We start from the raw sequence: 27,177 nt of genomic DNA on the forward strand, positions 1-27,177 counted from the left end.
CGCTCTGACTCCTTGCATCAGTACATGCTGAACCTCACAGGGGAAGAGCAGGTATCCGAGGAATGAAGCACCTGGACTCATTTAGATTTAGAGAACTTCCGGCTGGAAGAGCATCTAGGACCAGCTCTCGAGAGCTGAACTTTGGGCATGGTGTCCACAATCAGCACCAAGCTCCATCATTTCCATTCTGGAGGCCAAGCAGCGTGAAGACAGCACATGGTGACTTGGCCCCTCCATGTGGCTGCCACAGGTAGGAAGGCTTCCTCTCACGAACCTCGAAGGGAATCCTCACTCCGAGCCCAGGGCAGCCAGGCCTTACAGAGCACCTGCAATTCCGTTCAGTCTCATATATGCTGGGTGTGGGATGCTGGGGCCATAGAGGTGAAGCCAGCCCAGCTCCAGCTCCCATCAAGTTCACAGCCCAGAGGACACAGAGAGGAAAAGAGTCGTTTCCGACGCACAGCAGGAAGTGCTATGATGGAGGAATTCTGTGGGTGCCAAGAGAGGAGAGAGATCCAGCTTAGCCTGGGGAAGTCAGGGAAGGCTCTCCAGAAGAGGTTACAGTGACATGATAATCTCTGTGAGGTAGGCAGAGCAAAGATAATATCTCCATTGTGTAGTGGAGGCCGCTGACACTGTGACAAGCCCCAGGGAAACCACACTGTCCTCGAGTTGGGGAGGTCAGAGAGTCCCTGGCCTTATTCTCAAACACACACCTCATAGCGGGACATTCCTGAAATGCACCCCTAGACCTCTGCTGTGAGAATAGTTGGACCTATCACCTACTCCTGGGTTAATTACATTCTTTACCAAGCAAATTCAATGCAACCCAACAGACACAGAGTATAGGCTAAGACAGAGCATGACGCCCATTCCAAGCATGAGGAGGTGAGAAGGGAGGCCAAATCTTGCTGATTCACCCAGTTGTTCTCTGGTAGGTCCAGGGCCAAGTTGGGGTTTTGATGTGGACAGCTGTCCTTGGTGGCCTCATATATATAATAGATCACCTATCAACTTTGTCTGCTGTATTTTTCTTCCATCATAGACATTTCTCTTTTTTATATTTTTTTAATTTTATTTATTTATTCATGAGAGAGACACACACACAGAGGCAGAGACACAGGCAGAGGGAGAAGCAGGCTCCACACAGGGAGCCTGACATGGGACTCGATTCCGGGTCTCCAGGATCAGGCCCTGGGCCAAAGGCAGCACTAAACCGCTGAGCCACTGGGGCTGCCCCCATCATAGACATTTCTAAGAGAAACTCCCCCATTTCTCAGATGGGGAAACCGCTTATAAAAGGGCACTCAATAACAAAACAATCTTGAAAAAGAATAAAAGGGAAGAACTCACACTTCCTGGTTTCAATGCTTACTACAAAGCTACAGTAATCAAGACACTATAGCACCGAAATAAGGCTGGATGAATAGAGCAATGGAAGAGAATTCAGAATCCAGAAATAAACCCTTACATTTACAGTCAGTTGACTTTCCAGAAGTGTGCCAAAAACAAGTTGGTAGAGAAACAATAATCTCTTCGGCATATGATGGGGAGATATCCACATGCAGAAGAATGAAGTTGGATCCCTACCCCACACCATATACAGAATGAATTAAAAATGGATCCCAGACCTAAGTGTAAGAGCTAAAACTACACAATTTTTTTAAATCCATTTGTTTTTTTTTAAAGATTTTTTATTTATTCATAGAGACACACACACACAGAGAGAGGCAGAGACACAGGCAGAGGGAGAAGCAGGCTCCATGCAGAGAGCCTGATGTGGGACTCGATCCAGCGTCTCCAGGATCACACCCTGGGCTGCAGGCGGCGCCAAACTGCTGCGCCACTGGGGCTGCCCAAAACTACACAATTTTTAAAAGAAAACACAGACCTAAATCTTCATGACCTTGGGTTTATGTTCCAATAAAAAAGAATCTAATGGGTTCCTAGAAATGACACTAAAAGCCCAAGCAACAAAAGACAAAATAGATAAGACTTCAATAAAATTTAAAACTTTTGTGCTTCAAACGACAAAAAAGTAAAAATACAGTGCAAATCATGTGAGAAAAATTTTGCAAATTATATACCTGATGAGGGACTTACATCTAGAATATATAAAGAGGGGCACCTGGGTGGCTCCATGGTTGAGCGTCTATGACCTGAGCCCAAGGCGCCCAGGTGCCCTGGAGCAGAAAAAAATCTTAAACTGACTCCACCCTGAGCATGGAGCCCAATGCAGGGCTTAATTTCATGACCCTGGGATCATGACCCGAGCTGAAACCAAGAGTTGGATGCTCAACCAACTGCACCACCCAGGACCCACCCCCCCCCCAACATAAAATCTTTTAAAAAACAATAAATAAAGAAAAATGCTAGGGATCCCTGGGTGGCGCAGCGGTTTGGTGCCTGCCTTTGGCCCAGGGCGCGATCCTGGAGACCCGGGATCGAATCCCACGTCGGGCTCCCGGTGCATGGAGCCTGCTTCTCCCTCTGCCTGTGTCTCTGCCTCTCTCTCTCTGTGTGTGACTATCATAAATAAATAAATTAATTAAAAAAGAAAAATGCTCCATCTCATCAGCCATGAAGGAGATGCCAATCAAAACCTCGATGAGATACCACCTCGTACCCACACCCACTAGGATGGCTAGAATTAAAAGAGGCAGGTAATAACAAGTGTCGGTCAGGATGTGGGGGAGTTGGAACCCTCGTACACTGCAGTTGGGAACGTGAGTGAAATGATGCAGCTCCCTCGGAAAACAATCTGGCATTACTCTTGGGTAACCAAAGAGGTGGGAGGCTCTTACACTTAGGTCTAGGATCCATTTTTAATGGATCCCCTAACGGTCCCCTAACTCTATGTTTAGCCTATGTCCCAGCAATTACTCTCCTAGCTACATATTCAGGAGAAATGAGAACATATATTTACACAAAAATCTATACCTGAATGTGTATAGCAGCGTTTTTCACAATAGCCAAAAAGTAGAAATGCACAAATGTCTATTAACTGACGAATGGGTATATAAATGTAGCCTGTTGGCCTTAAAAGGAAACGATGAATACAGGACACAACGTGGATGAATCCCGACAACATTTTGCTAAGTGAAAGGAGCCAGTCACCAAGCACCACGTATCGTGTGACTCCAAGTATATGAAGCGTCCAGAATAGGCCAACCTAGAAGAGAGTAGATCAGTGGTTGCCGAGGGCCGGGGGTGCGGCAGGGAGGATGGAGGTGATGGCTACGGGCCTGAAGCTTCTTTTTAGGGTAATGAAAACGTTCTGATATTGAGGTGATGCGCAAACAAAGCTGTGAACCAAAGGCTGAGGCACCGAGCGCCTGAAAGAAGGACGGGGCCTCTGTGGGCCAGCCAGCCCCCTCCACTCTGTCCTCAGGTTCCAAGCCCTTCTACGACAGTGGGGCGGGGGGCGGGGGCGTCCCTTGTTCAGATTCCCACAGTTTCTTTTTTTTTTTTAATTTTTAAATTTTATTTATGATAGTCATACAGAGAGAGAGAGAGAGGCAGAGACATAGGCAGAGGGAGAAGCAGGCTCCATGCACCGGGAGCCCGACGTGGGATTCGATCCCGGGTCTCCAGGATCGCGCCCTGGGCCAAAGGCAGGCGCCAAACCGCTGCACCACCCAGGGATCCCTCTCACAGTTTCTAAGCTCCAGATGGGGACAGAAGAGGGCTGGATCGCTTCTGGAGCCTCTGCCCCCATAAAACGTCAGCTTGTGGAATCCTGGGGCCCGAGGTTCTGAGGTGGAGACAGTGGACAATGGGGGGCGTGTTCGAGGGGTCTTGGAGGGGGTGCCTCCAGATGAGGAGGCAGGAAGGCCCAGAGGACAGAGGAATGCGCAGGGAGCCCTCATGGGAGAGAGACAGCAGGAGAGAGGAACACCCAAGGGAGAGAGAGGGACTGGGTCACAGCGCTGACTCCCCTGTGCCGAGCGAGGGACTAGACCCTTTGGGAGGCAGGCACCGTGCCTGGGGTGAGCATCGCGGGAGTGGGGGTCTTGTTTGCATCGTGGGGGTGCAGGCCAGCTGCCGGGAGGAGCGGGGGGAGGCCAAGATGGAAGGAAAGGAGGAGGGCGTGGGGGTTCGGGTTCGTGGCCGTTGGGGCACCTGCTCCGCGTCCCTGGTAGATGGGGAGAGCCTTGCGAACCCGTGCACCCTCAGGGCCTGGTGCGGGGCCAGCTGTCGGCTTGGGCTTCCCTGGAGGTGAGAGAATAGAGCGAGACCAGCAGTCCCAAGAGCCACAGGCCCGGGTCCCGATCCAGATCCTCTATGTGGTGCCAGACGAGACGCTGGGCCTCTCTGAGCCTCCAGGCTAAGCCCACTGACCTCCGGGGGTGGGGGGAATAGAAAACCGCTCCCAAACATGCCCAGCAAATAGGAGGTTCCTGTGGGCCCGGGGGATGGCTGGCCGTGATTTAGGGGGGAAGCCCCATCAAGATCTCCAAGGTCTTACTGAGGGGTCGATTTACCCCCTAGAAACTTGTCAACAGTAAAATGGGGTCGGTGATGCTCCCATAGAAATAACATTAGTGTCGCCTCAAAGGAACTCAGAGTCTGGAGGGAGAGCTGAGGGCGCTGGAAGCTTGGAGAAGAGGTGGGAGGTTGGAGAATAAGAAGGGGTGGATGGAGAGACAGAGGAGTGGGACGAGGCACAGAGGCTGGGGTCTGTGGGGTTAGGACTGCAGGAGGCTGCCCAGGCCAACACAGCATGTTTGGGTAGCCTAATATGAGGTTGGATGGGAGAGGCAGGAGAGACACCAAAAAAGGCCTTAGAAGGGATGTGTCCAGGCTGGAGGGGCAGATTGGGTTGCTTTGGTGAACTACCAAGGCCATTGGGGTTCCCAAAACCGATGTTCCCAACTCCTGTTCCTTAACCCCAAGAAGAACTTGGGGGTTAAAATGCATATTAAAGGCTCTGAGGGGGATCCCTGGGTGGCTCAGCGGTTTGGCGCCCGCCTTCGGCTCAGGGCGTGATCCTGGAGTCCCGGGACCAAGTACCACGTCGGGCTCCCACCATGGAGCCTGCTTCTCCCTCTGCCTGTGTCTTTGCCTCTCTCTCTCATAAATAAATAAATAAAAATAAAATCTTTTAAAAAAAATAATAAAGGCTCTGAGAAGTCCTGCAGCACAGAGCCTGTTTCATTTTATTTTTTTTTTAAGATTTTATTTATTTATTCATGAGAGACACAGAGAGGCAGAGACACAGGCAGAGGGAGGAGAAGTAGGCTCCCTGCGGGGAGCTTCGTGCAGGACTCAATCCCAGGACCCCGGGATCACGCCCTGAGCTGAAGGCAGACACTCGACCACTGAACCACCCAGGCACCCCGAGCCTGTTTCATTTTAACTTTGCTCTTTCCAAACACATTTGGTCTGAGAACGCTCTTCTGTGGTTTACCCTGGGGGACCGATACTAGGACCAAAGAGCATCCATTAGGAAATGCTGTGGTAGGACAAAGGTTGTGTTTTTGGGATCCAACAGGCCGCAGTTGAATTCCTGCTCCGTGGCCCCGGCTGGTGTTGGACCCTGGGTGAGTCACTTTGCTTCCCAAGCGCCTCCTTGTCCTCGGAGTCATTGTAAGAATTAGGAAGAAGAATCTGTGGGTAAATGGCATGTGGCCAGCTCTTTGGTCATGCTGCATTCCCTCCGGTGCCTTGACTCTCCCCTTGAGTCGGGCTCTCCCTGTATCGCAGGTTCAACGTGGGCTGCGGACGAGGGACTTAGGTAGGTAATGGGCTGGGTGGAACTTTGATCGGATTTCTCCTGCGGGACCACAGCAACTGACACCCCTCCCTCTGTACCCTCATTGGCTGCGGCACAGCGGACAACAGAAAAGCCCAGATGTACATGGAGGGAAGGATCAAGGCTCCTGGGGCCCAGCCAAGTCCTGGGGTGAACACCGCCAGCAAGAGGCCTGGTGCTGAGCCCACCATATCAGGAGTCAGCCAGGTAAGGGCCCTGCACCTCATGTTCTGACCCTGCTATTCCCAGCAGGCCCCTTTCCCCGCCCCTACCCAGACTTCCTCCCCAACTGCTTTAATTAAGACTCAGTTATAAGTGACATGAAATCCAATCGAAACTGGGCTAGCCGAGCATGAGAATATTTCAGCTTGGGTCACTGACAAATCTACCTGTAGACTTCAGGTCTGGCTGGATCAAGGTGCTAAATGAGTGCCTCTTGGCTCTGCCTTCCAATGTGCCATTCCCCAGCGGGCTCTCCCTGAAAAATGGCAAGGATTTCCCTGGACACTCCAGGCTTAAATCTTCTCATCTTACATCCTCTGGAATAGCACCCCCAACAGGAAGGAAGCGTCTTTGCAATAGTGGAAAAAAGTCTCTGAAACCACTGTCATTGGCCCAGATCGTGGTCACATGTTCATCCCTGAATTAGTCACCCTGGCACGGCAGAGTGGCCTGGATCTCTTGGTATAACGGAGCCAGAGGTGGCACTCAGTTGGCTTCACCGAACCCCCTGCACCCCACCACCACACACGCATATGAAATGCTGACTGATTTTACAAGGATAGATGCTGCGTGAACAAAAGCAAGAATTCCTACTTCCTCTACTATGTGCCTCCCGTGGCCTCCAGCCCCTTTATAACCCGTATTCTCCCGGCAGCAGCCCCAGGCTTCCATCCATGCACCCCCCCAGCCCCCAGCCTGCATCCAAAGCTGTTGTCACACCCCTTAGCCTCCTTCCATCCATCCAAGTGCCAAGTGGCATGAGCTGAAGAGCACAGACCAGGCCCTCCTTCCCATCTAGTTTTCCCAGAGCCAAAAATGTCACCATACAAAAAGGTCAATGTTCCAAAGTATTGCCCTCTTCCAGTAGCTTCTGTTACAAGTCATGGCTTCCCCTGGGGGCAGGGAGAGCATCTGAAGGTGGCGCAGGGGTCTCCGAAGGAGGCTGGGGAGGCTCCCTTCACCTCTACCCCTGATTATTGGTTCAACGAGCAAAATCATGGGATGGGTCTCAGTCCCGTTGTGCCACCATCCATATGACCTTGGGCACTGGCCACTGCACCCCTTGGAACCCCATTGTCTTGGATGTGTCCTGGCGAGGACCAACTGGGTTCGGTCCCTGCAGGCATGAGCACAGGTGACCTTAGTGTTGGCTTTCGGCACAATCTGGTGTGCCAGCCGTCATCATCGGTCGATGGAGCCAGGTCATCCGGAGTCGCTGACTCAGTGAGGCTCGGAACTAGCTCCCAGTCCTCGGGTTTAAACTCGAAACTGACCGGCCAGGATGGGCATCAAAACCCAGGTCCAAGGATCCCTGGGTGGCGCAGCGGTTTGGCGCCTGCCTTTGGCCCAGGGCACGATCCTGAAGACCCAGGATCGAGTCCCACGTCGGGCTCCCGGTGCATGGAGCCTGCTTCTCCCTCTGCCTGTGTCTCTGCCTCTCTCTCTCTCTCTCTCTCTCTCTCTCTCACTCTCACTATCATAAATAAATAAAAATTTAAAAAAAAATAAAGATTAAAAAAAAAAGAAAACCCAGGTCCAGGGCCTGGGCTCTGAAGTGGTGGAAATCGTGGAGGCCTCTCTTGGGTCCTCTCAGGGTCTTGCCGCCCTTCGGGGGGCTCGAGCAGGCTGACTCAGGGAGCCCCCTTGGCTCGGGGGCTACTCCGGACCTCAGGCCTGTGCTGGAGACGTTAGTGCCAAGTGACAGCGTCTGGGCCCGGCCGCTCCCTCCGGGGGCGCCCCTGTCTCCTCCTTGCCACCATTGTCCAGTCAATGGCACAGGCACAGGATCTCTCTGGCCCCGCGGCCAGGACAATGCCCAGGGGGAGGGAGGAGCCCTCCCGAGTGGGTGCGTGTGGCCAGCCCTGGGCCCAGCGCCCTGAACATCTCTGTTGCAGGTTGCGTTTGCAGATGTTGCAGGGGTGGACAGTGGGAAGCAGCCCTCATCAGCCCCAGGAGGGCCAGAGAAGGGGCCCAGACCTAGGGAATCCTCGGAGGACGGGCCTCTGGAGCTCAGGCCCCGGGAGCAGATGCGTCCTGCAGGACCAGGGTGAGCTGGGGACTTCTTGGAGAAGGTCCGGGAGAGATCTCTGCAAGCCACGTGGGGGACAGGGACGAGGCAGGAGTCCCTGCCAGAGCGCCCCTGCTTCTCTGTCGTGCAGCACAAACCACGCTTCATAATTACTCCTGGAACCTTCCCCCTCCCCCACTTCCCAAAGCTTCTTTTATGTGTCCTGCTCAGCCCCAATCCCTCCTGCCTGGGACCGGGCCTGGCACACAGCAGATGCTCAGTAAATACGTGTTCACTGAATCAATGGAAGAATGTGAAAAAGAGAGGCAGAAACACATTTACGTGGCATTATTGTTACTGTTTTCTAAATGCTGTATATTTTTTTGACTTGTCTATAGTGAGAATGTAAATCTTTTTAATTTTTTTTTAAGATTTTAGTTTTAAGGGCCACCGGGGTGGCTCAGTGGTTGAGCGTCTGCCTTCGGCTCAGGGCGTGACCCCGGGGTCCTAGGATCGAGTCCCCCATCGGGCTCCTCACAGGGAGCCTGCTTCTCCCTCTGCCTGTGTCTCTGCCTCTCTCTCATGAATAAATAAATAGAATATTTTTTAAAAATGCCTTTACTTCTATCTATTTCTAGAAATATACCCAAAGGAAATAATTGGAGATTCAGGCAAAGTTTTATGCAAGCTTTTTCACTGTTGTGTCATTTTCAATACTAAAAACTTGGAAATGCCAGTATGCCTTAAATACCCGCAATTGAGGAAAGGTAAAGTCAAGTATGGTTATCTATAAAATATAGAATTTGGGGGGCCCCTGGCCGGCTCAGTCAGTGAGGTGTACGACTCTTGATCTCAGGGTTGTGAGTTCAAGCCCCAGGTTGGATATAGCGATTACTTAAAAAAAATAAGTAAATAAAATTAAATATGGAATTTTATACTTTCACTTAAAAAGCACGTTTATGAAAGACTTTTTGGCAGGGAAAACATTTACGTTGTAACGATCATTAAAGATAGATTGCAAAACTATGTATGCAATATAATTGTAACTATATAAAATTAAGCAATTATTTCAAGATGGTAATGAAATAAGTCCCCACGACAAATATATATGCACATCCATAGGAAGAAGCCTGGGGGGATCCCTGGGTGGCTCAGCGGTTTAGTGCCTGCCTTTGGCCCGGGGCGCGATCCTGGAGTCCCGGGATCGAGTCCCATGTCAGGCTCCCGGCATGGAGCCTGCTTCTCCCTCTGCCTGTGTCTCTGCCTCTCTTTCTCTCTCTATGTCTATCATGAATAAATGAATAAAACCTTTTAATAAAAAAAAAAAAAAAAAAGGAAGAAGCCTGGGGAAGGTACTCCAGAACCCAGAACATGAAAGTGAGATCTGAGTGGCAGATTCAAATCCTGAGCTGTCACCTGTAGCCTCGTGACCCTAGGCTCAAGTCTTGTCTTCAAGTCTCTCAACTTCTGTGTAACCCAGTTCTCTCTGATTTTTCTTTTTTTTTTTTTTAAAGATTTTATTTATTTATTCATGAGAAACAGAGAGAGAGAGAGAGAGGTAGAAACACAGGCAGAGGGAGAAGCAGGCTCCATGCAGGGAGCCCGACGTGGGACTCGATCCCGGGACTCCAGGATCATGCCCTGGGCCGAAGGTGGCGCTAAACTACTGAGCCACCCAGGCTGCCCTCTTTCTTTCTTTCTTTCTTTCTTTCTTTCTTTCTTTCTTTCTTTCTTTCTTTCTTTCTTTCTTTCTTTCTTCTTTCAAAATTTATTTCTTTATTTGAGAGAGAGAGAGAACACACGCATGCAGTAGGGGGAGGGGCAGAGTGAGAATTTCAAGCAGATTCTCTGTTGAGTGTGGAGCCTGATGCAGGGCTTGATCCCATGACCCTGAGATCATGACCTGAGCTGAAACCAAGTCAGATGCTTAACCAACTGAGCCCCCCCACAGGTGCCCCAAGATTTATTTTGAAGTAGTCTCTCTACCCAACATGGAGCTCAAACCACAACCCTGAGATCAAGAGTCACATTTTCTTTTTTTTTTTTTTTTAAATATTTTATTTATTTATTTATGATAGTCACAGAGAGAGAGAGAGAGGCAGAGACACAGGCAGAGGGAGAAGCAGGCTCCATGCACCGGGAGCCCGACGTGGGATTCGATCCCAGGTCTCCAGGATCGCGCCCTAGGCCAAAGGCAGGCGCCAAACCGCTGCGCCACCCAGGGATCCCCAAGAGTCACATTTTCTACCGATCAAGCCAGCCAGGTGTCCCCGATTTTTCTTTTTTTTCTAAACAACAACAACAATAGTAATAATAATAAAATCCTAACTCCCCTAAAGATTGACATCACAGTGTGTGGGATTTGGGGAATTTGTGTCAGTCCTTCACTCATTCTCTCCGGCCTTAAGTCTGCCCCTGTGGCGTGTCTAGTCCTGCACAGGCGCTCTGGGGAACCACTTAGGAGTCTAAGAATATAAAACCGTGGCCCAATCCAGGAGCTGAGGTATCTCTTTGTTGTCCTCCCCAGGAAGAAGCAGTCAGCCCCCCAGGAAGGCCCCGGGGAGCTGCAAGCAGGCCGGGAGCAGGCCAAGCCAAGAAGTGAGCTGGGGGCGCTGCCTTCCAGGGTCCCTGCAGCACCTGAAAGGAAGCAAACCGCGACTCAGCAGGGGAGACAGCAGAACCCAGGGACGGTGAAGGGCCAGGTCCTCCAGAGCCACCAGGTAATGTCCACGGAGACGTGGGCAGGAGGGCACAGAAGGACCGCCCACGGGGGACACTGAGAGCCCCCATTTCGGTACACTTGCATCTATTTCTCTCCGCGCCCTGGAGAGGTCAAGTATCGTCAAATGTCGGGTGTCTGTGGGTCACTGGGACATTCTGGATGTTCTTGATTGCAAGACTTTGCAACTATGTCAATGGGTGCTGGGGGCGGGGAGGAGTTTGAGGGCTTCTGGTTACAATAAACATAGGGTCCTGCTGGATTTAACAAAGCTCAACGGGTTTTCTTTACACTAGGATATTCTAGAAGCTCTTCCTTAGCTGCTGAGCTCTGTGGGACCTTGCAGGAGATGGTTGGAGCTTGGTGCCTTTTTAAAACTTATTTGACTACAAATGCCTTTTTACTCATTTTCTTTTTAAGATTATTTATTTATTTATTTTTTAAAGATTTTATTTATTTATTCATGAGAGACACAGAGAGAGAGGCAGAGACACAGGCAGAGGGAGAAGCAGGATCCATGCAGGGAGCCCAATGTGGGGCTCGAGCAGGACCCCAGGATCATGACCCGAGCTGAAGTCAGATGCCCAACCGACTGAGCCACCCAGGTGCCCCAATGCTGAACATATTTTAATGCACTTATAGGCCATCTATATATCTTCTTTGGAGAAATGTCTATTCAAATACTTTGCTCATTGTTTAAATTGGATTGGTCCTTTTCTAAGAGTTCTTTATACATTCTGGGTACTAGTCTCTAATGAAATACATGAGTCACACATTTTTGCTTCCATTTTATGGATCATCTTTTCACTCTCTGCCTTTTTTTTTTTAATCAAGTTTTTTGTCTTCTTAGTATTGAGTTGGGGTTCTTACATATTCAAAATACAAGTCCTTTATCAGATATGTGACTGGTGAATATTCTCCTCCAGCCTGTGACTTGTCTTTTCCTTTCTCTTAATAGTGATTTTCAAAGAACACGAATTCTGAATTTTAATAAAGCCTAATTTATCAATCTTTTCTTTAGGGCTTGAGTTTTTGTTTTTGTTTTTTTAAAGGTTTTATATTTATTTATTCATGAGAGACACAGAGAGAGGCAGAGACACAGGCAGAGGGAGAAGCAGGCTCCATGCAAGGAGCCCGACGTGGGACTCGATCCTGGGAATCCAGGATCATGCCCTGGGCCAAAGGCAGACGCCCAACTGCTGAGCCACCCAGGCGTCCCTGGGGTCGAGTTTTTGGTGTTATTTCTTGCACGTCTTTGCTGAACCCAAGGTCACATCGGACATTCTACGTTTTCTTCAAGAAGTTTTATAATTTTAGGCTTAATCTTTAAATTTATGATCCATCTTGGGGTGCCTGAGTGGCTCAATCAATTAAATCATCTGCCTTTGGCTCAGGTCATGATCCCAGGGTCCTGGGGTTGAGCTCTGCTTGGTGGGGAGTCTGCTTCTCCCTTTCCCTCTGCTGCTCCCCTTGCTTATGTGTGCTCTCTCTCTGTCAAATATGTAGATAAAAATCTTTTAAAAATAAAATAGAATAACTAAATAGATAAATTTATGATCCGTCTAGAGTTAATTTTTGTGCATGACATGTTGGATCGTGGTTCAGGTTTTGGCTCATGGCCATCCAACCATTCTAGCACTATTTGCTGAAGACTATTTCCTACTGAATTTACACCTTTGTTGCAAATCAGTTGAGCATGTATGTGTGAGCTGATTTCTGCATGCATATATTTATCTTTATTCCAGGACCACACTGTCTTGATGATAAGTCGCTTTAAAATAAGTCTTGAGGGCAGCCCAGGTGGCTCAGCGGTTTGGCACTGCCTTCAGCTCAGGGCCTGATCCTGGGGGACCCGGGAACATGTCCCATGTTGGGCTCCCTGCGTGGAGCCTGCTTCTCCCTCTGCCTGTGCCTCTGCCTCTCTCTCTCTCTCTGTGTCTCATATTCTTTCATAAATAAATAAATAAAATATTTAAAAAAATAAAATAAGTCTTGAAATCAGGTAATGTAACCCCCTCTTTAGGGAGAACCATGAAGGATTCTTTGTCCATTAGGAAATCCACTTAAAGGGAACCACCTCAATTCCTCCAAGCTCCCCTTCTTTGTCTGCAGAGCAGCGTGGACTATGACTTTGGGTAGGCTGTGACTCCCGTGGGCCTCAGCGTCCTTGTCCCTGAAAACGAGGGTCTGTGCTGCCTTCTAGGGATGCTGAGAGCACTCAGTAAGAGGATGCTTGCAGTGCCTGGCTCACAGTAAGCCTGGGATAACTGGTCTCCCGGTGAGTGTTGAGGCTCACCTGGGAGCCAGGATCCAGGCTCCTCATTTTGATGTCCTGTCCTCAGCAGGGCCCAGCATGTCAGCCCAGCCCAGGTCAGCAGGCAGCTAATGGGCCAGACATAGCACAGCCAGTGGAGACCTCTTGCATCTTGGACAGCTGTGGGCAGCGGCCTGGAGACAAGCTCCCCAAGAGGGTGGACACCCCACACATCAGGCCACAGGAGGCTCTACTAGAGCCTGGCCCAGGGGGACAGAAGGAGAGTCCCCAGGAGGCAATGCCCCTAAAGGACAGGGCAGCTCCGGAAGAAAACACGGCCGACTCCTTCTCGCCATCCACACCAGGACCTGAGCCACTCAAAGGAAGGTAAGTCATCCTCTGGGGTGCTGTCCCTTACCCAACTCCCTGACCCAACAATTAAGTTATAGATGAGATGAATTCTAGTCCTGATTGCTCCTGACCTGATGTAGGACCACGGACCACTCATGCCCTTCTGGGCCTCAGTTTCCCCATCTGTATGATAGCTCTAACACCAGAATTCTTTGTTCTGCAAACCTGTACTTTAACCATGGGGATGTGAGGGAATGAGGGCCCCCTCTGAGATTAGAAGGCCGGAGGAATGAAGCTGGGATAGTGGACCTGAGTGTCCTGGGTGCTGGGGGAAGGTCGGTGCAAAGGACGACCCTCGAGCTGACCCTCTGCTAGCCTGGGGTCTCTCCCTTTTTTAGAGTCAAGACTGTGGAGACCGAGCCAGCACCAAGGCCTGTTCCTCCCCCGGTAAGTGGAGCCCGAGTAGGGATGGGGAAGGTGCGAGTCTGGAACCAGGGTGAGGAGGGAGGCAGATGTGGGACGGGGATGGTATTTGGGTCCAGCTGGGGAAGGTGTGAATGTGGATTCACCTGTGTGCTTGTGTGAGTGTGCATGCATGTACACATGTGTGTGCATCTTGGGTCAGGAGCAAAGGATCCCTTTATACCCTGGAGCTTGGAAAGAGGAGCAGAACCCTGGGCTGGTAGCTGGGTTTGTCAGAGGAGATTTTTTTTTTTTTTAGAAGGAAGGTAATATAACATGTTTATGCTGATGGACAAGATAGAACTGGGTGCTTTAGGGACAGCGCGACAGGCAAGAGCTGCATCTGACTTGGGAGGAAGGGCTGGACAGGAGTCTACATGGCCTGGCTTGGTGGCTGGAGGTGGGGTGGAGGTGATCTGCCCCTGTAATAGGGGGGACAGATGCAGGAGGTGGCTAGATTTGTCAGGTGAATCAGTGGGTATTTATTAAGTGCCTCCCGCGTGTTGTCACTGGACAGTCGTGGATAAAAGAGGCAGACGAGTCCTGCCCTCGTGAAGCTTACCCTCTGGTCAGGCGGCAAGTGGCCGGTATGGACACGGCCACGGAGGCTGTGCTGATCCCAGCGAAAGAAACGAGTGATGGGGCGGCGGTGACCCACTCGAGGCCCCGGCTCGTGGCGCTGGGGGACAGCAGAGCCCAGGCGGGTGCACGGGAGGTTTGCAGGGGATCCTCCGGGGGCCCAGACAGGACGGGCAGTGCGAGGCTGCGGCGGAGAGCGAGTGGCAGGGGAAGCTTTGTGGGACAGTCTGGTGGCTGGAGGCCTCCCGGACCCACGCCCCTGTCCTGTCCCCAGGAGGTGAGGGACACAGTGCAGAAGCGGCCTCCGGAGCCCAGGGTGGCCGCAGGGGCCCAGACCCTCGGGAACCTCCGGCAGGGCTTCATGAAGTGCTTGCTCCAAGTGGAGGAGGAGGAGGCCACCCGCCGGAGGGCGGCCAAGGCCCGGAGGTCCCCGCGGACCCTGACCCCCGCGCCCGCCTCGGCCCCCCAGAGCCTGCCCCCAGCCCTGCCTCAGAGCCCGGCCTCGGCCCCTGCCATGGCTCCCTCCTGGGCCCGGGCGCCTGCCCCCCGGGGGTCCCCCGGCCCGGCCTCGGGGCCCTTCGCAGGCCTGGACACGGGCTGGAGAAGAGCGGAGCCCTGGAGCGGGGACAGGAGCCTGACCGGCACCAAGGCGCGGTAGGGGCCACCCCGAGAGGGCGCGCCGTCCCTGGCGGCTCCCGTCTAGACTCTTGCCCCTGCCACCGCACCTGTTCCCTCTCGGGGTCCCCTCCTGCGTAGCTCCTTTCCCCCATCCCTGCCAGCTTTTCTCTTTCTAATTCCCCGATGGCGTGTCCCTCCCCTTCACGTCCCCTGACCCCTGCCTCGTCCTCCCCCGGGTCACTCCGAGGCCCCCTGACCTCCCGGAGCCCCCCCCTCCGGGTCCTCCCGGGCCCCCCCTTCCCCTGGCCCTCTCCTCGCGCTTGGGGGCCGCCGGGCCGGGGTGGGCCGGGGCGGGGTGGCTGGATGTGTGCCCTGTGCCGGGGCCTGTCCTCAGCAGCCAGGAGCTGGAGGAGCGCGGCCTCTTCACGCTCTACCAGACCTGGGACGAGAGGCTCGAGAGGCTCGAGGAGCAGCTCACCGTGAGGCAGGAGGAAGGTGAGGGCGCAGGCCTGCCCGGGAAGCCCGATGCCCACCACAGCCCTGGGCCACGGCCGGGGGGGGGGGGGGAGCCAGAGCGAACCCTGGGCCCTCTCCCTGGGGTCCAATCCTCTTCCAGGTCCAGAGCCACCTCTCCGAGTAAGTGGAGCGGGTCCTGCACACTTCTTTATGTTTCGGAGGCATTTCTGGCTCCTGCAACCCAAGCCCATCGGCCCCCGTGGCCTTTGGAGGCGGCTTGGGGAGGGGGGGAGGCAGGGCTCTGGGGCTCCCCCGCTGCCCTAGACCATCCCTCACAGTGTAACAAGACAAGGGGACCCTGGACAAGTCCCATTTCCCACCACAACCTCCCCACCCCCTCCAAAAAATGCTAAAGTTCTGAACAACCGCCTGGGGGAGACTCTGTGCCCTTCGTCTCCATCGTTCTTGGCGCTGGGCCACAGGACCCCACTTGCCCCCAGGAGGAGGAGGAGGAGGGAGCTCTGAGCCCCAGCCCAGGCCCCGCAGATCCCTGTCTGTCCTCCCTCCGCCCTTCACTCCTCCCCCAGATCTGTGGCCTCTCCACTGGCCCCTTCTTCTGACTTCCTGAACGCGCTCTCTGGCTCTCCATGACCCCCTCCTCGCTCCTTTAGCATTACAACCCTCTAGCCATTTTCGGAGAGGCCCTTCTGCCCCACACCCTAGAGCAGAGTTCACGGGCAACATCCTTCTGTGGCGCAGAGACGCGGGGTTCCCACCACGACCGACCGTCCGCCCCCTCCAGCTGCCCCGCTCTGATGGCCCAAACCACCAAGCACTACGGTCACATCTGATTTTAAGAACCATTCTGTTCTTCCCCTTTTTTGGTGTGCCTGCCCTTGGTGGGTCCCCACTGCCCCCAACCCTAGACCCTAGTCCCCCTTCCCCTCCCCATTTCAGTTCTGTGTGTCAGGGAGCTACCACGTGCCAGGCACTGAATTAACACAACTGCTCTCGGAGGATGGACCGCTCTGCCCCTCTCACAGATAAGAAAATCGAGGCTCAGAGATGTACGGTGACTTGCCCGTGGCAGTTGTGAATGGTCGGCTTGCGCTGCCGTAGTGGAGCATCACACAGATCAGGAGGTCACAGGCTCAGATCAGGGTGTCAGCAGATTTGGTTTCTCCTGAGGCCTCTCCCCTCGGCCTACAAGTGGCCGCCTTCTCCTGTGTCCTCACGTGGACTTTCCTCTGCGCACACATGCCGGTGTCTCTTGTGTTTCCACATGTCCTTTTCTTTTTTTTTTTTTAATTTTTATTTATTTATGATAGTCACAGAGAGAGAGAGAGAGAGAGAGAGAGAGGCAGAGACATAGGCAGAGGGAGAAGCAGGCTCCATGCACCGGGAGCCCGATGTGGGATTCGATCCCGGGTCTCCAGGATCACGCCCTGGGCCAAAGGCAGGCGCCAAACCTCTGTGCCACCCAGGAATCCCAACATGTCCTTTTCTTATAAGGACCCCAGTCAGATTGAGTTAGGGCCCACGTTACTGTCTCATTTTAACTTAACCACCTCTTTAAAGGCCCTGTCACTAAACGCAGTCACACTCTAAGGTACTGGCGGTTAGGGCTTCAACAGAAGAATTTCGGTGGCATTGCTGTAAGCCTCAGTTTCCCTACCATGGCCAAAGGAACAAGCATTCCGCTCCCACGAGGCTGTTGTAAGAATTAAAGGAACACGTGGCTCTAGAGAGCCTAGCACAGTGCCTGGCACGTGGTAGGGGTGTCCTAACGTGGGTGTGCTCCTGGCACAAAGTGAAGGTCACTAACGAGCTTAGCTTTTGCACACCCGCTGAACCCTTGGCCTGACCCTGGAATAGAGCGGAGTGAGCAAGTGTGGCTGCGCCTTCCACTGCCACTCTCATAGTTGCCTGTGCCCCCCTGCCCAGCCATAGGGGTACAGGATGCAGGACAGGAGGGTGGTTGGAAGGGGCGAGATGGACGAGGTGGGAACCAGGCGTGTCCTCGCCTCACGTGACCCCGCTGTCCGCCCCAGCCTTCCGCAGTTACTTTGAGATCTTCAATGGCCATGGCGAGGTGGATGCACAGAGCCTGGGGAACATCCTGCTGCTGGTGGGCATCTCCCTGACGCCGGCTCAAGTAGAGGACGCCCTGATGAGTGCTGATGTCGATGGTGAGTCGGGGGAGGTGTCCTCCGGAGTCCCGGGCGGGGCCAGCAAGGTGAGGCCTTTGCGGCCTGCGTGTGGTTTGATGCTCTGCTGTTGCAGGTCTGGAGATTTTTCATAAATTTTTGGGTGAGGGGCCCCATCCTGCGTGTCCATTTTGCACCGGCACCCACAAACGATGTAGCTGGTCCCGGCCCCCAAAGTTAATGCTCTCTGAGCACCTACTCAGTGCCAGGTGCTGGGGACTCAGAGATGACCGTGACCTACCTCTTGACCCCAGGATGTAGGTGATCTCTGAGATCCCTCCCTTCTAGGCCTGCGTGTGTGCTCCACAGGACATTCTCCCATGAATCGATTTGACCAGCTGTGTGACATTGGACAAGTCACTGAAGTCCACCAAGCCTCAGTGTCTGTATAATGGGGCTGAGAGCAGTATCCATCTCACCAGGCTGCTGCAAAGCAAAAGAGATAATCCAGGCAGAGCTTTGAGCTCAATGCCTGGTGCACAGAATGTATCCAGGAGACACTGAGCTGCTAGTATTATTCATCCAGTAAATATTTATTAAATGCCCACTGTTTGCACATTTCTGTGCTGGGCACTGAGAATGGAGAGATATGTAAGACCCAGGAGACCTGCATTTGAGATGCTCACATAGTGACACAGGAGTGAGAGTCACCAAAGGAAGCAGCGCTTAAGGTGGCTTGGAGGAAGGGATCAGGAAGGAAGGCTTCCTGGAGGAGGTGATGCTTGAGCCAAATTGTAAAAGCTTAAATACTGATTAGGCAGGGACCGAAGGAAGAAGGGCATTCCTCTTGCTAGAAATAAAATACGCAAAGGGAAGAGAATGCAGCATGAGAGGAACCCCATGTGGTTTGGTTGGCTGGACACAGGGCATGGGGAGCAGTGGGGCTGTAGGGGCCTGGGCACACTCCATCACTGCACGGGGGCGAATCCACACACACAAGCCCGAAATTCAGCCCAGCTCTGCCCCTATATGACTCTTCGGCAACAGTTTGCTTTTCTCTGTGCCTTGGGCTCCATCTGTGACATGGGAATAAGAGGCACCTCCAGAGGGTGATTAGAGACCATTCATCTGTCTAGTAGTTCAGAAAACATCTGCTGAGACTTACTTGTCTTTTTTTTTTTAAGATTTTATTTATTTATTCATGAGAGACACAGAGAGAGGCAGAGGGAGAAGCAGGCTCCCTGCGGGGAGCCTGATGGGGGACTCCATCTCAGGACCCTGGGGTCATGACCTGACCCAAAGGCAGATGCTCAACCACTGAGCCACCCAGGAGCCCTGACGTACCCGTCTTGTATTAAAAGTTTTATTAAAAAAAATAAAATTAAATAAATAAATAAATAAATAATAAATAAATAAAAGTTTTATTTATTTACGTAATCTCTACCCCCAATGTGGGGCTTAAAATCACAACCCTGAGATCAAGAGTCGCGTGTTCCACCAATCGAGCCAGCCAGGCGCCCCCAAGATCTTCCCGTCTTAAGCCCTGAGGACAATAGTGCAGAACCAAACAGACCCAGTCCCTGCCTTCCGGCACCTCCATTAAATTCCAGACCTTATGAGTTGTGGTTGAAATACAGGGTTTTATGAGTGTGTAGTGGGCAGCTGACCCAGTCAGATCTGACGTCTCTGGGGCAGGGACGGTCAAGCAGAAGCATGCATAGGATGTTGACTAAAGGTTTGGAGGGCAGTGGAGAGGATTCTAGGAAGAAGCAGCATGTGCAAAGGCCCAGAGCAGGGAACATGGCCCCAGTGGAAGAAGAGATCTATGCTGGGGGTGCTTGGCCCCAGGTGAGACTGGAGACAGGTAATAGAGCAGGTCCTGAAGGGCCTGGAAGGCCGAGGTGGGAATCTTGTGGGTATAGAATTCTCATGCAGTGACTAGCACTTGGTAATAATAACAGTTAATGACATTTAGTGAACTTGTATAATACACACAGCCCTGTTCTAAGCACTTTGCTTCGTTCGATCTCCCATGAGATAGGTAATGGTTATCCTCACCCTATAGATGAGAAAGTTAAGGCCTAGGGGGGTTTGGGGCTTTGCCAAGGTCTCATGGATAGTAAGTGAAGGACCAGGGATGTGAGCCCATGCTGCTGCCTCTAGGATCTGGGAGGTTCCAACACTGGAGATTTTAATTTTCACCTTCTACTTTTCAGTGTGCACTGCACTTGCTGCATTGAATGTGTGCTATATACGTGTGGCATACGTGTCTCCTGTGTGTTTTATAACCAAACCCATTGAGTAAATGATAATAACCGTGCCCAGGCTGCAATGCCTGGGCCCACTCTGGAAGGCCCCTGCCCACTGTTCTACCTCTGGCCTCTGCAGGGGATGGTCGTGTAGGCTTCAAGGACTTCCTGGCTGTGCTGACAGACACCAGGCGCTTCTTCTGCTCCGTGGGTGAGTAGGGACAAGCCCAGAGGAAGGGGAGCTTGGTGAGGAGCTTGGTGGCTGGTGGACAGTGGGCCTCCGGAACTACCAAATGGTAATTGCAGACATCATCCCATGTCCCCAGAACAGAACGCCCTGGCAGACATGGCTCCCCCCAACCCCCACACCCTATTCTTTGAGATCCTGTCCCTGCTGGTGGAGATGCTGGCCTTACCTGAGACAGCCTTAGAGGAGATCACCAAGTGAGTGGGGCTGGTGGTTGGGGGTGGAGGGTTGCAGACACAGAAATGGCTCCTAGTATTTTGGGCAGCTGAGGAACTTTGAGAGTTAGGACTCTTAGTTGCAAGTGAAAAACATCCACATAAAACTGGTTTAAGCAAAAAGGGACTATATTGGCTCACATAACCGATCATGGCTGCAAGAACGGCTGGATCCAGGAGATCAGATGATACCAGGAAGGCTATCTCTCCTGCTCATCTCTGTACCCTGAATTCAAGCTCAGCTAGGCTCTTCTCACAGTGGGAAGGATGCCAACCGTCAGCCCCATGCTCCTACCCCTCTAGTCGAACAGATTCAGCAATAAGAGGAATTCTTTCTTGCGGTACCCCACACAGCATCCCTGAACAGGAATGTGGTGGAGACTGCCTGGGGCCAGAGAGCGCTGGGGATGGAAGCCTCCGCATGTCTCCAGAGTGGGCTGGGGTGGTGGTAGTGGTTCAGCTAAGGAAGGTATAGCTACATACAAAAGGAACATCAACACTCCAGGGCTAAAAGCAAAGCGTGCTGGCAAAATGGCCCAGCTGGTCTCTCTGTGTGTCACATAGAGGCTTGTCCCTGCCACTGAGACCAGGCCTCGTCCGCATGGGGCCAGAGGAGGGGGAAAGAGAGCAGGCTATTTCAGCAACATCACCTTGGCAATCCCAAGACAAAAGGTCTTTTTTCCTCCCAGCATCTATAAATCACTCTAAATATATATGATTCTGAAGAACATAAATGTATAATTTTAAAAACAACAAAACAAATTCCCCATGTGTCCATTTCCCCAGTTTACAAATAGATCATTTCTGGGACTCCTGGGTGGCTCAGTCAGTTAAGCATCTGCCTTCGGCTCAGGTCAGGATCCCAGAGTCCCGGGATCGAGTCCTCATCGGGGTCCCTGCTCGGTGGGGAATCTGCTTTTCCCTCAGTCCGGCCCTGCCCCTGCTCATGCTTGCACGCGCTCTCTCTCTCTGAAATTTAAAAAAAAAAAAAAAGTCTTTAAAAATAGATCATTTCCAATAACATCGAAGCCCTGTGTGCCCTCCCCCAATCACAAAGCACTCTCTCCCCAAATAAGAACTAACCATTACTCTCTTGCTTTCTGTTTTAAATTTTCACTGCTTGTTTTTTTCCCTTTGTTTACCGAAAATTTCAAATACACAGCAAAATGAAGAGAATTTCACAGTGAACGTTTATATGCGCACCACCTAGATTCCACCGTTGCCTTTCTCCCATGCTTGTTTTATCTACCCATCCCTCTATTCATCAATCCATTTGGGTAATTTTTTATTCATTTCAAGATAAATGATCTTCAGTATTCTCTAAATACTTGAGCATACGTATCAATAACTAAAGATCGTTGCTTATTTAGGGCTTTTTTCATTATTTGAGGTATAATTTACATACAGGTGAAACACACACATCACTAGCGTGTGACTCTCAGCAAATGCTCACACCCGAGCAACCTGAACCCCCCTCTCAAGTTATGTAGAACTTTACCATCACTCCTGAAAGTGCCCCTCAGGATCCTTGCCAGTCGGTCTCCGAACCCACCCCTGCGGAGGCAATCACTCTCCTGGTTTGTTTTCCATCACGGATTGGTTTTCCCTTTTGGCAACCTCACACCCATAGAAGCGCCCAGTGTCAGCTTCTCCACTTGTCCATGTCGTTGTGGATGTCGGTGTTCACCTCTTTCTTTCTTTCTCTTTCTTTCTTTCTTTCTTTCTTTCTTTCTTTCTTTCTTTCTTTCTTTCTTTCTTTCTTTCTCTTTCTTTTTCTTTTTTTTTATTTTTTATTTTTATTTTTTTTAATTTATTTATGATAGTCACAGAGAGAGAGAGAGAGAGAGAGAGAGAGAGGCAGAGACACAGGCAGAGGGAGAAGCAGGCTCCATGCACCGGGAGCCCGATGTGGGATTCGATCCCGGGTCTCCAGGATCGCGCCCTGGGCCAAAGGCAGGCGCCAAACCGCTGCGCCACCCAGGGATCCCTCTCTTTCTTTTTCTTTCTTTCTTTTTTTCTTTCTTCTTTCTTTCTTTCTTTCTTCTTTCTTTTTTTTTTTTAAGATTTTATTTATTTATTCACAAGAGACGCAGAGAAAAAAGAGAGAGGCAGAGACACAGGCAGAGGGAGAAGCAGGCTCCATGCAGGGAGCCCGACGTGGGACTGGATCCCAGGTCTCCAGGATTGCGCCCTGGGCCAAAGGCAGGCACCAAACCGCTGAGCCACTGAGGGATCCCCTGTCCACCCCTTTCTATTGCCGAGTGGTGTTCCACCCACGGACCTCCCACGGTTGATTCATCCATCTCTTTACTGATGGGTTTCTCAGCGGTCCCCAGTGGGGGCTTATAATGAATAAAACTGCCACTAACATTTTTTGTACAAGTCCTTGGGTGGACACATCCATTTGTTTCTCTTGGCTGAATATGCAGAGGGGAATTGCAGGCAGGTGCATTTTACTTCGGAGAACTCGCCAGAATTTTTTCCCCCAGTGGTTGTACCATTTTATAATCCCACCATTACTATGAGACATGGAGTGGAGCTTTCTGCTCTTGACTCCCACTTGTTTGTACTCCTGAACACTTCATTGTTCAGCTTTTCATAAACTTTATATGAGCGGACTCCTACTGTAGTCTTTTGCTACCTGTTGGTTCTCCTCCACGTTACGCTTTTGTGATCTCTTCACGTTCTTGTGGGTAATTATCGATCATTTGTCCTTCTCACTGCTCCGTACTATTACGTGCGACTGTATCACAATATGCTTATTCATTCTGCTGATAGGAGTTAGGGCTGCGTTCAGTTTCCAGCTGTGGTAGAGACAGTGTGAATATTCTCATATATGTCTCCTGGGACACATGGGCAAGAGTTTCTCCAGAGCTGTAGTTTTTAAACTTTATGGCCAACACCCCTTTTAAAAAAAGATTTTATTTATTGGAGAGAGATAGAGGACTCGTGTGTGCGTGAGCAGGGGGAGGGGCAGAGTGAGAGGGAGAAGCAGGCTCCCCACGGAGCAGGGGAACCCGACGACACGGGGCTCGATCCCAGGACCCTGGGATCACAGCCTGAGCCGAAGGCCGACATTCAACCACTGAGCCACCCAGACAAATGGCATTGTCACACAATATTGCAAATCTCTTCAGAGTCTGGCAGAAAAGAAGACGGTTTTCCGTCTCATATTTGCTTTGCATTCAATCTGTTGCAATACGTTGCTGTGCTTGAAGTGTATACAGAACTCTGGCCGCACAAATAAATCACAGGATGGGGGAGTATTTTACTAGCCTTTTCATTTATACCTACATATCGTGTGCATTTTTTTCTTTGATATTGCACCAGACTTGATAAGTGGTAGAGCCTTATATGGTTAAGATGTAGAATCAGGGATCCCTGGGTGGCACAGCGGTTTAGCGCCTGCCTTTGGCCCAGAGCCTGATCCTGGAGACCCAGGATGGAATCCCACATCGGGCTCCCGGTGCATGGAGCCTGCTTCTCCCTCTGCCTATGTCTCTGCCTCTCTCTCTCTGTGTGACTATCATAAATAAATAAAAATTAAAAAATAAAATAAATAAATCTTAAAAAAAAAGATGTAGAATCAGAAACCAAATCAATGAACTTTTGGTACATTTTTATTTATTTTTTTAAAAGATTTTCTTTATTTATTTTTAGAGAAGGAGGGCATGGAGAGGAGCAGAGGGGGAGGGAGGGGAAGGAGCAAAGAATCCCAAGCCGACTCCATGCTGAGCAAGGAGCCGGATGCGCGGCTTGATCTCACAACTCTGAGATTATGACCTGAGCCGAAACCAAGTCAGGTGCTCAACAGACTGAGCCACCCAAGTGCCCCTATACTCTTTCATATTTTTAAAGTCTATTTATTTAATCACTCTCAAGGGGCCACCTAGGTGGCTCAGTGGTTGAGCATCTGCCTTTGGCTCAGGGCATGATCCCGGGGTCCTGGGATCGAGTCCCGCATTGGGCTCCCTGCATGGAGCCTGTTTCTCCCTCTGCCTGTGTCTCTGCCTCTCTCTGTGTCTCTCACGAATAAATAAGTAAAATCTTTTTTTTTTTTTTTTAAAGCACTCTCTACACCCAACATGGGGCTCAAACTCTCGATCCTGAGATCAAGAGCGGCATGCTCTATGGACTGCCAGCTGGAAGTCCCTGTACTTAAATGAAAGAATCCACTCGTCTGTGTTGTAGTTTGAATGGCTCTTCTTTGAGTTTTTGTAACACGCACTGGGCGTTTGGAAAGTATTGCGTATCTTCTAAATGTTGACATGTTTCATTTTAATTAATAAATATATATTTGCTAGTATATATATACACTATGATATTATATTTTAATTAATATCACCACTAATATCAGAAAAGTCTAAGCATTAGAATTGTTGTGTGTGGCTATAGTTCATTCATTTTCACTGCCAAATGCTATTTTGTCTGACATGTACACAACCATGTTAATGGATTTAAGTTTCCCAAAATTCTAACTTTTTCTTGAAAGCTTTAATTTTATCAACAAATGCTATATCAGTTGTTCTTGAAGGGATGGGCTATCACTCAGTCATTTAACCAACTAAGTCACCCAGGTGCCCCTCAAGTGCTTTTAACTAAAATAACCACATGTCCAAGTGCCCTGTTTTGCAGTGGAATGCCCTGAACTCCTTCATTTCCCCACTACCTGAAACTTTCCTATGAATGTCATATATTAAAAGCCTAGCTAGAGGCACCTGAATGGCTCAGTGGTTGAGCATCTTCCTTTGGCTCAGGGCATGATCCCGGGGTCCTGGGATCAAGTCCCGCATCGGGCTCCCTGCAGGGAGCCTGCTTCTCCCTCTGTCTTTGTCTCTGCCTCTCTGTGTCTCTCATGAATAAATAAATAAAATCATAAAAAAAAAAAAAAACCTTAGCTAGTGACTATGGGGAGAAATTCAAGTTAGAATTTGTGAAATAAGATAGCTCTAGAAGGGGGTAAAACAAGTGTAACAAGTAGAAAAAACAAATCTGGGTGCCTGAGTGGCTCTGTCAGTTAAGGATCTGCCTGTGGCTCAGGTAGTCATGATCCTGGGGTCCTGGGATTGAGCCCCCACATCCGGCTCCCTTCTCAGCTGGGACTCTGCTTCTCCCTCTGCCTCTGCCATTCCCCCCTGCTCGTTCTCTCTCACACACTCTCTCTTGCATAAATAAATCCTTAAGAAAAAAAAAAAAAGAGGGATCCCTGGGTGGCGCAGCGGTTTGGTGCCTGCCTTTGGCCCAGGGTTCGATCCTGGAGACCAGGGATCAAATCCCACATTGGGCTCCCGGTGCATGGAGCCTGCTTCTCCCTCTGCCTGTGTCTCTGCCTCTCTCTCTCTCTCTCTCTCTGTGGCTATCATAAATAAATAAAAATTAAAAAAAAATTAAAAAAAAGAAAAAAAAAAAGAACAAATGTAAGCATGATGTCCCATAGTTCACTGACTCAGTCTTAGTCCCAAGACTAGGTCAATTCAGTTTGTATTCATCCTACTTTGGGGTCATTGAACTTCTTGGATTTATTTATAATTCATAGCTTTTATCATAATTCTCTTTTTTGGGTACATTTTTCTATAAGTAATATTTTCATATGCCCCCCTCCTCTCCTTCTAGGACTCCAATTCCATAGCACTTAAAATTGTTTCATCAGTCATTGAGCAGGCTGTGATCCTTGTATCTCGAATTTTCTCTCTGTGCTTCACTTTGAATTTCTATTGCTAAGTATTCAAGTTTGCTGATCTTTTCTTTGCTGTATCTAAGCTCCTTTATTTTTTTCTATTTTTTTCTAACCTCCTTTAAACTTATCCAATGAATTTTTCATTTCAGCTATTGCATTTTTTCATATTTAAATATTTCACTTGGTTCTATTTCAAAATATATATATTTAAAATTTTTTAAATTTATTTATTAATGAGAGACACACTTGGTCCAGGACCACAACCTGAGCCAAAGGCAGGCACTCAACCACTGAGCTATCCAGGTGCCCCTCATTTGGTTCTATTTCACAGTTTTACTCTTCTCCTCATGTTCATATTTCCTTTAAATCCTTGAGCATAATTATAATAGCTCATTTAAGGTCTTCTGCTAATTCCATCATCTTTGCCATTTCTGTATCTGATTATATAAACTTATTTTTCTTTTTTTATTGGTCACTTTCCTGCTTCTTATGTCTGCTAATTTTTTATTGGATGCTAGATATTATGGCACTTCCTTTATTGAGTGTATTTTGTTCTTTAAAGAATTGAACTCGAGGGACACTTGGATGGCTCAGCAGTTGAGCATCTGCCTTAGGCTCAGGGTGTGATCCTGGGATCCAGGATTGAGTCCCACATCAGTCCCTGTGAGGAGCCTGCTTCTCCTTCTGCCTGTGTCTCTCTGCCTCTATCTCTCTGTATCTCTCATGATTAAATAAATAAATCGTAAAAAAAAAAAAAAAAAGAATTGAACCCGAGAGCAGGTGGTTAAGTTACTGAGGATTGTCTTTTCTTTTTCAAGGCTTTGTTTTGTTTTATTTTATTCTATTTTATTTTATTTTAAGTAAACTCTACCCCCAACATGGGGCTCATATTCATGACCCTGAGATCAAGAGCCACATGCTGTACCAACTGAGCCAGGCAGGTGTCCCTTGTTCAAGGTTTTAAAGCTTTGTCAGGGAGGATCCAGTATAGTCTCTACTATAGGGCTGATTTAGTCCCAACTACTGAAAAAGAACTCATCTAAGAGCTCTACTAATTCCACAAGTGTTCAAGAACATCTTTCTGCTCTGCCTGTTTGAAACTCATGTGTCTCTCAGTTCTAGGTAAACTCTGGTAATTACTTGGTTTTGTTCTTTGTCTGGCTTCATAAAATTTTACACTATGTATGTACTGCTTAGTATGCAACTACGCGCAATGTA

At 50.1% G+C, this 27,177-nt stretch overlaps 1 protein-coding gene across 7 annotated transcripts in view; it reads left to right on the forward strand.

The window, feature by feature from the left end:
- The first annotated feature begins 3,780 nt into the window (after window positions 1–3,780).
- SPATA21 (spermatogenesis associated 21) overlaps window positions 3,781–27,177 on the forward strand; it is a 29,887-nt gene continuing 6,490 nt past the window's right edge. The window contains exons 1-13 of one of the 7 annotated variants that reach the window (XR_005356136.1): window positions 3,781–3,989; window positions 5,495–5,737; window positions 5,835–5,962; window positions 7,873–8,024; window positions 10,513–10,705; window positions 13,047–13,345; window positions 13,708–13,756; window positions 14,625–15,004; window positions 15,363–15,463; window positions 17,476–17,613; window positions 19,960–20,031; window positions 20,152–20,264; window positions 24,351–24,590. Coding sequence is in view for 5 of the 7 variants with exons in the window: in XM_038531857.1 (XP_038387785.1) it covers window positions 5,626–5,737; window positions 5,835–5,962; window positions 7,873–8,024; window positions 10,513–10,705; window positions 13,047–13,345; window positions 13,708–13,756; window positions 14,625–15,004; window positions 15,363–15,463; window positions 17,476–17,613; window positions 19,960–20,031; window positions 20,147–20,264; window positions 24,351–24,444 (1,836 nt within the window). In the remaining 2 variants the exon portion in view is untranslated. Of the gene's footprint in view, window positions 3,990–5,494; window positions 5,738–5,834; window positions 5,963–7,872; window positions 8,025–10,512; window positions 10,706–13,046; window positions 13,346–13,707; window positions 13,757–14,624; window positions 15,005–15,362; window positions 15,464–17,475; window positions 17,614–19,959; window positions 20,032–20,146; window positions 20,265–24,350; window positions 24,591–27,177 lie in introns of those variants that run through there. The other 6 variants (XM_038531857.1, XM_038531856.1, XR_005356135.1 and 3 more) reach the window with 6 other exon arrangements.

This window comes from Canis lupus, chromosome 2 (assembly GCF_011100685.1).
Source record: "Canis lupus familiaris isolate Mischka breed German Shepherd chromosome 2, alternate assembly UU_Cfam_GSD_1.0, whole genome shotgun sequence".
Classification (NCBI taxonomy): Eukaryota; Metazoa; Chordata; class Mammalia; order Carnivora; family Canidae; genus Canis; species Canis lupus.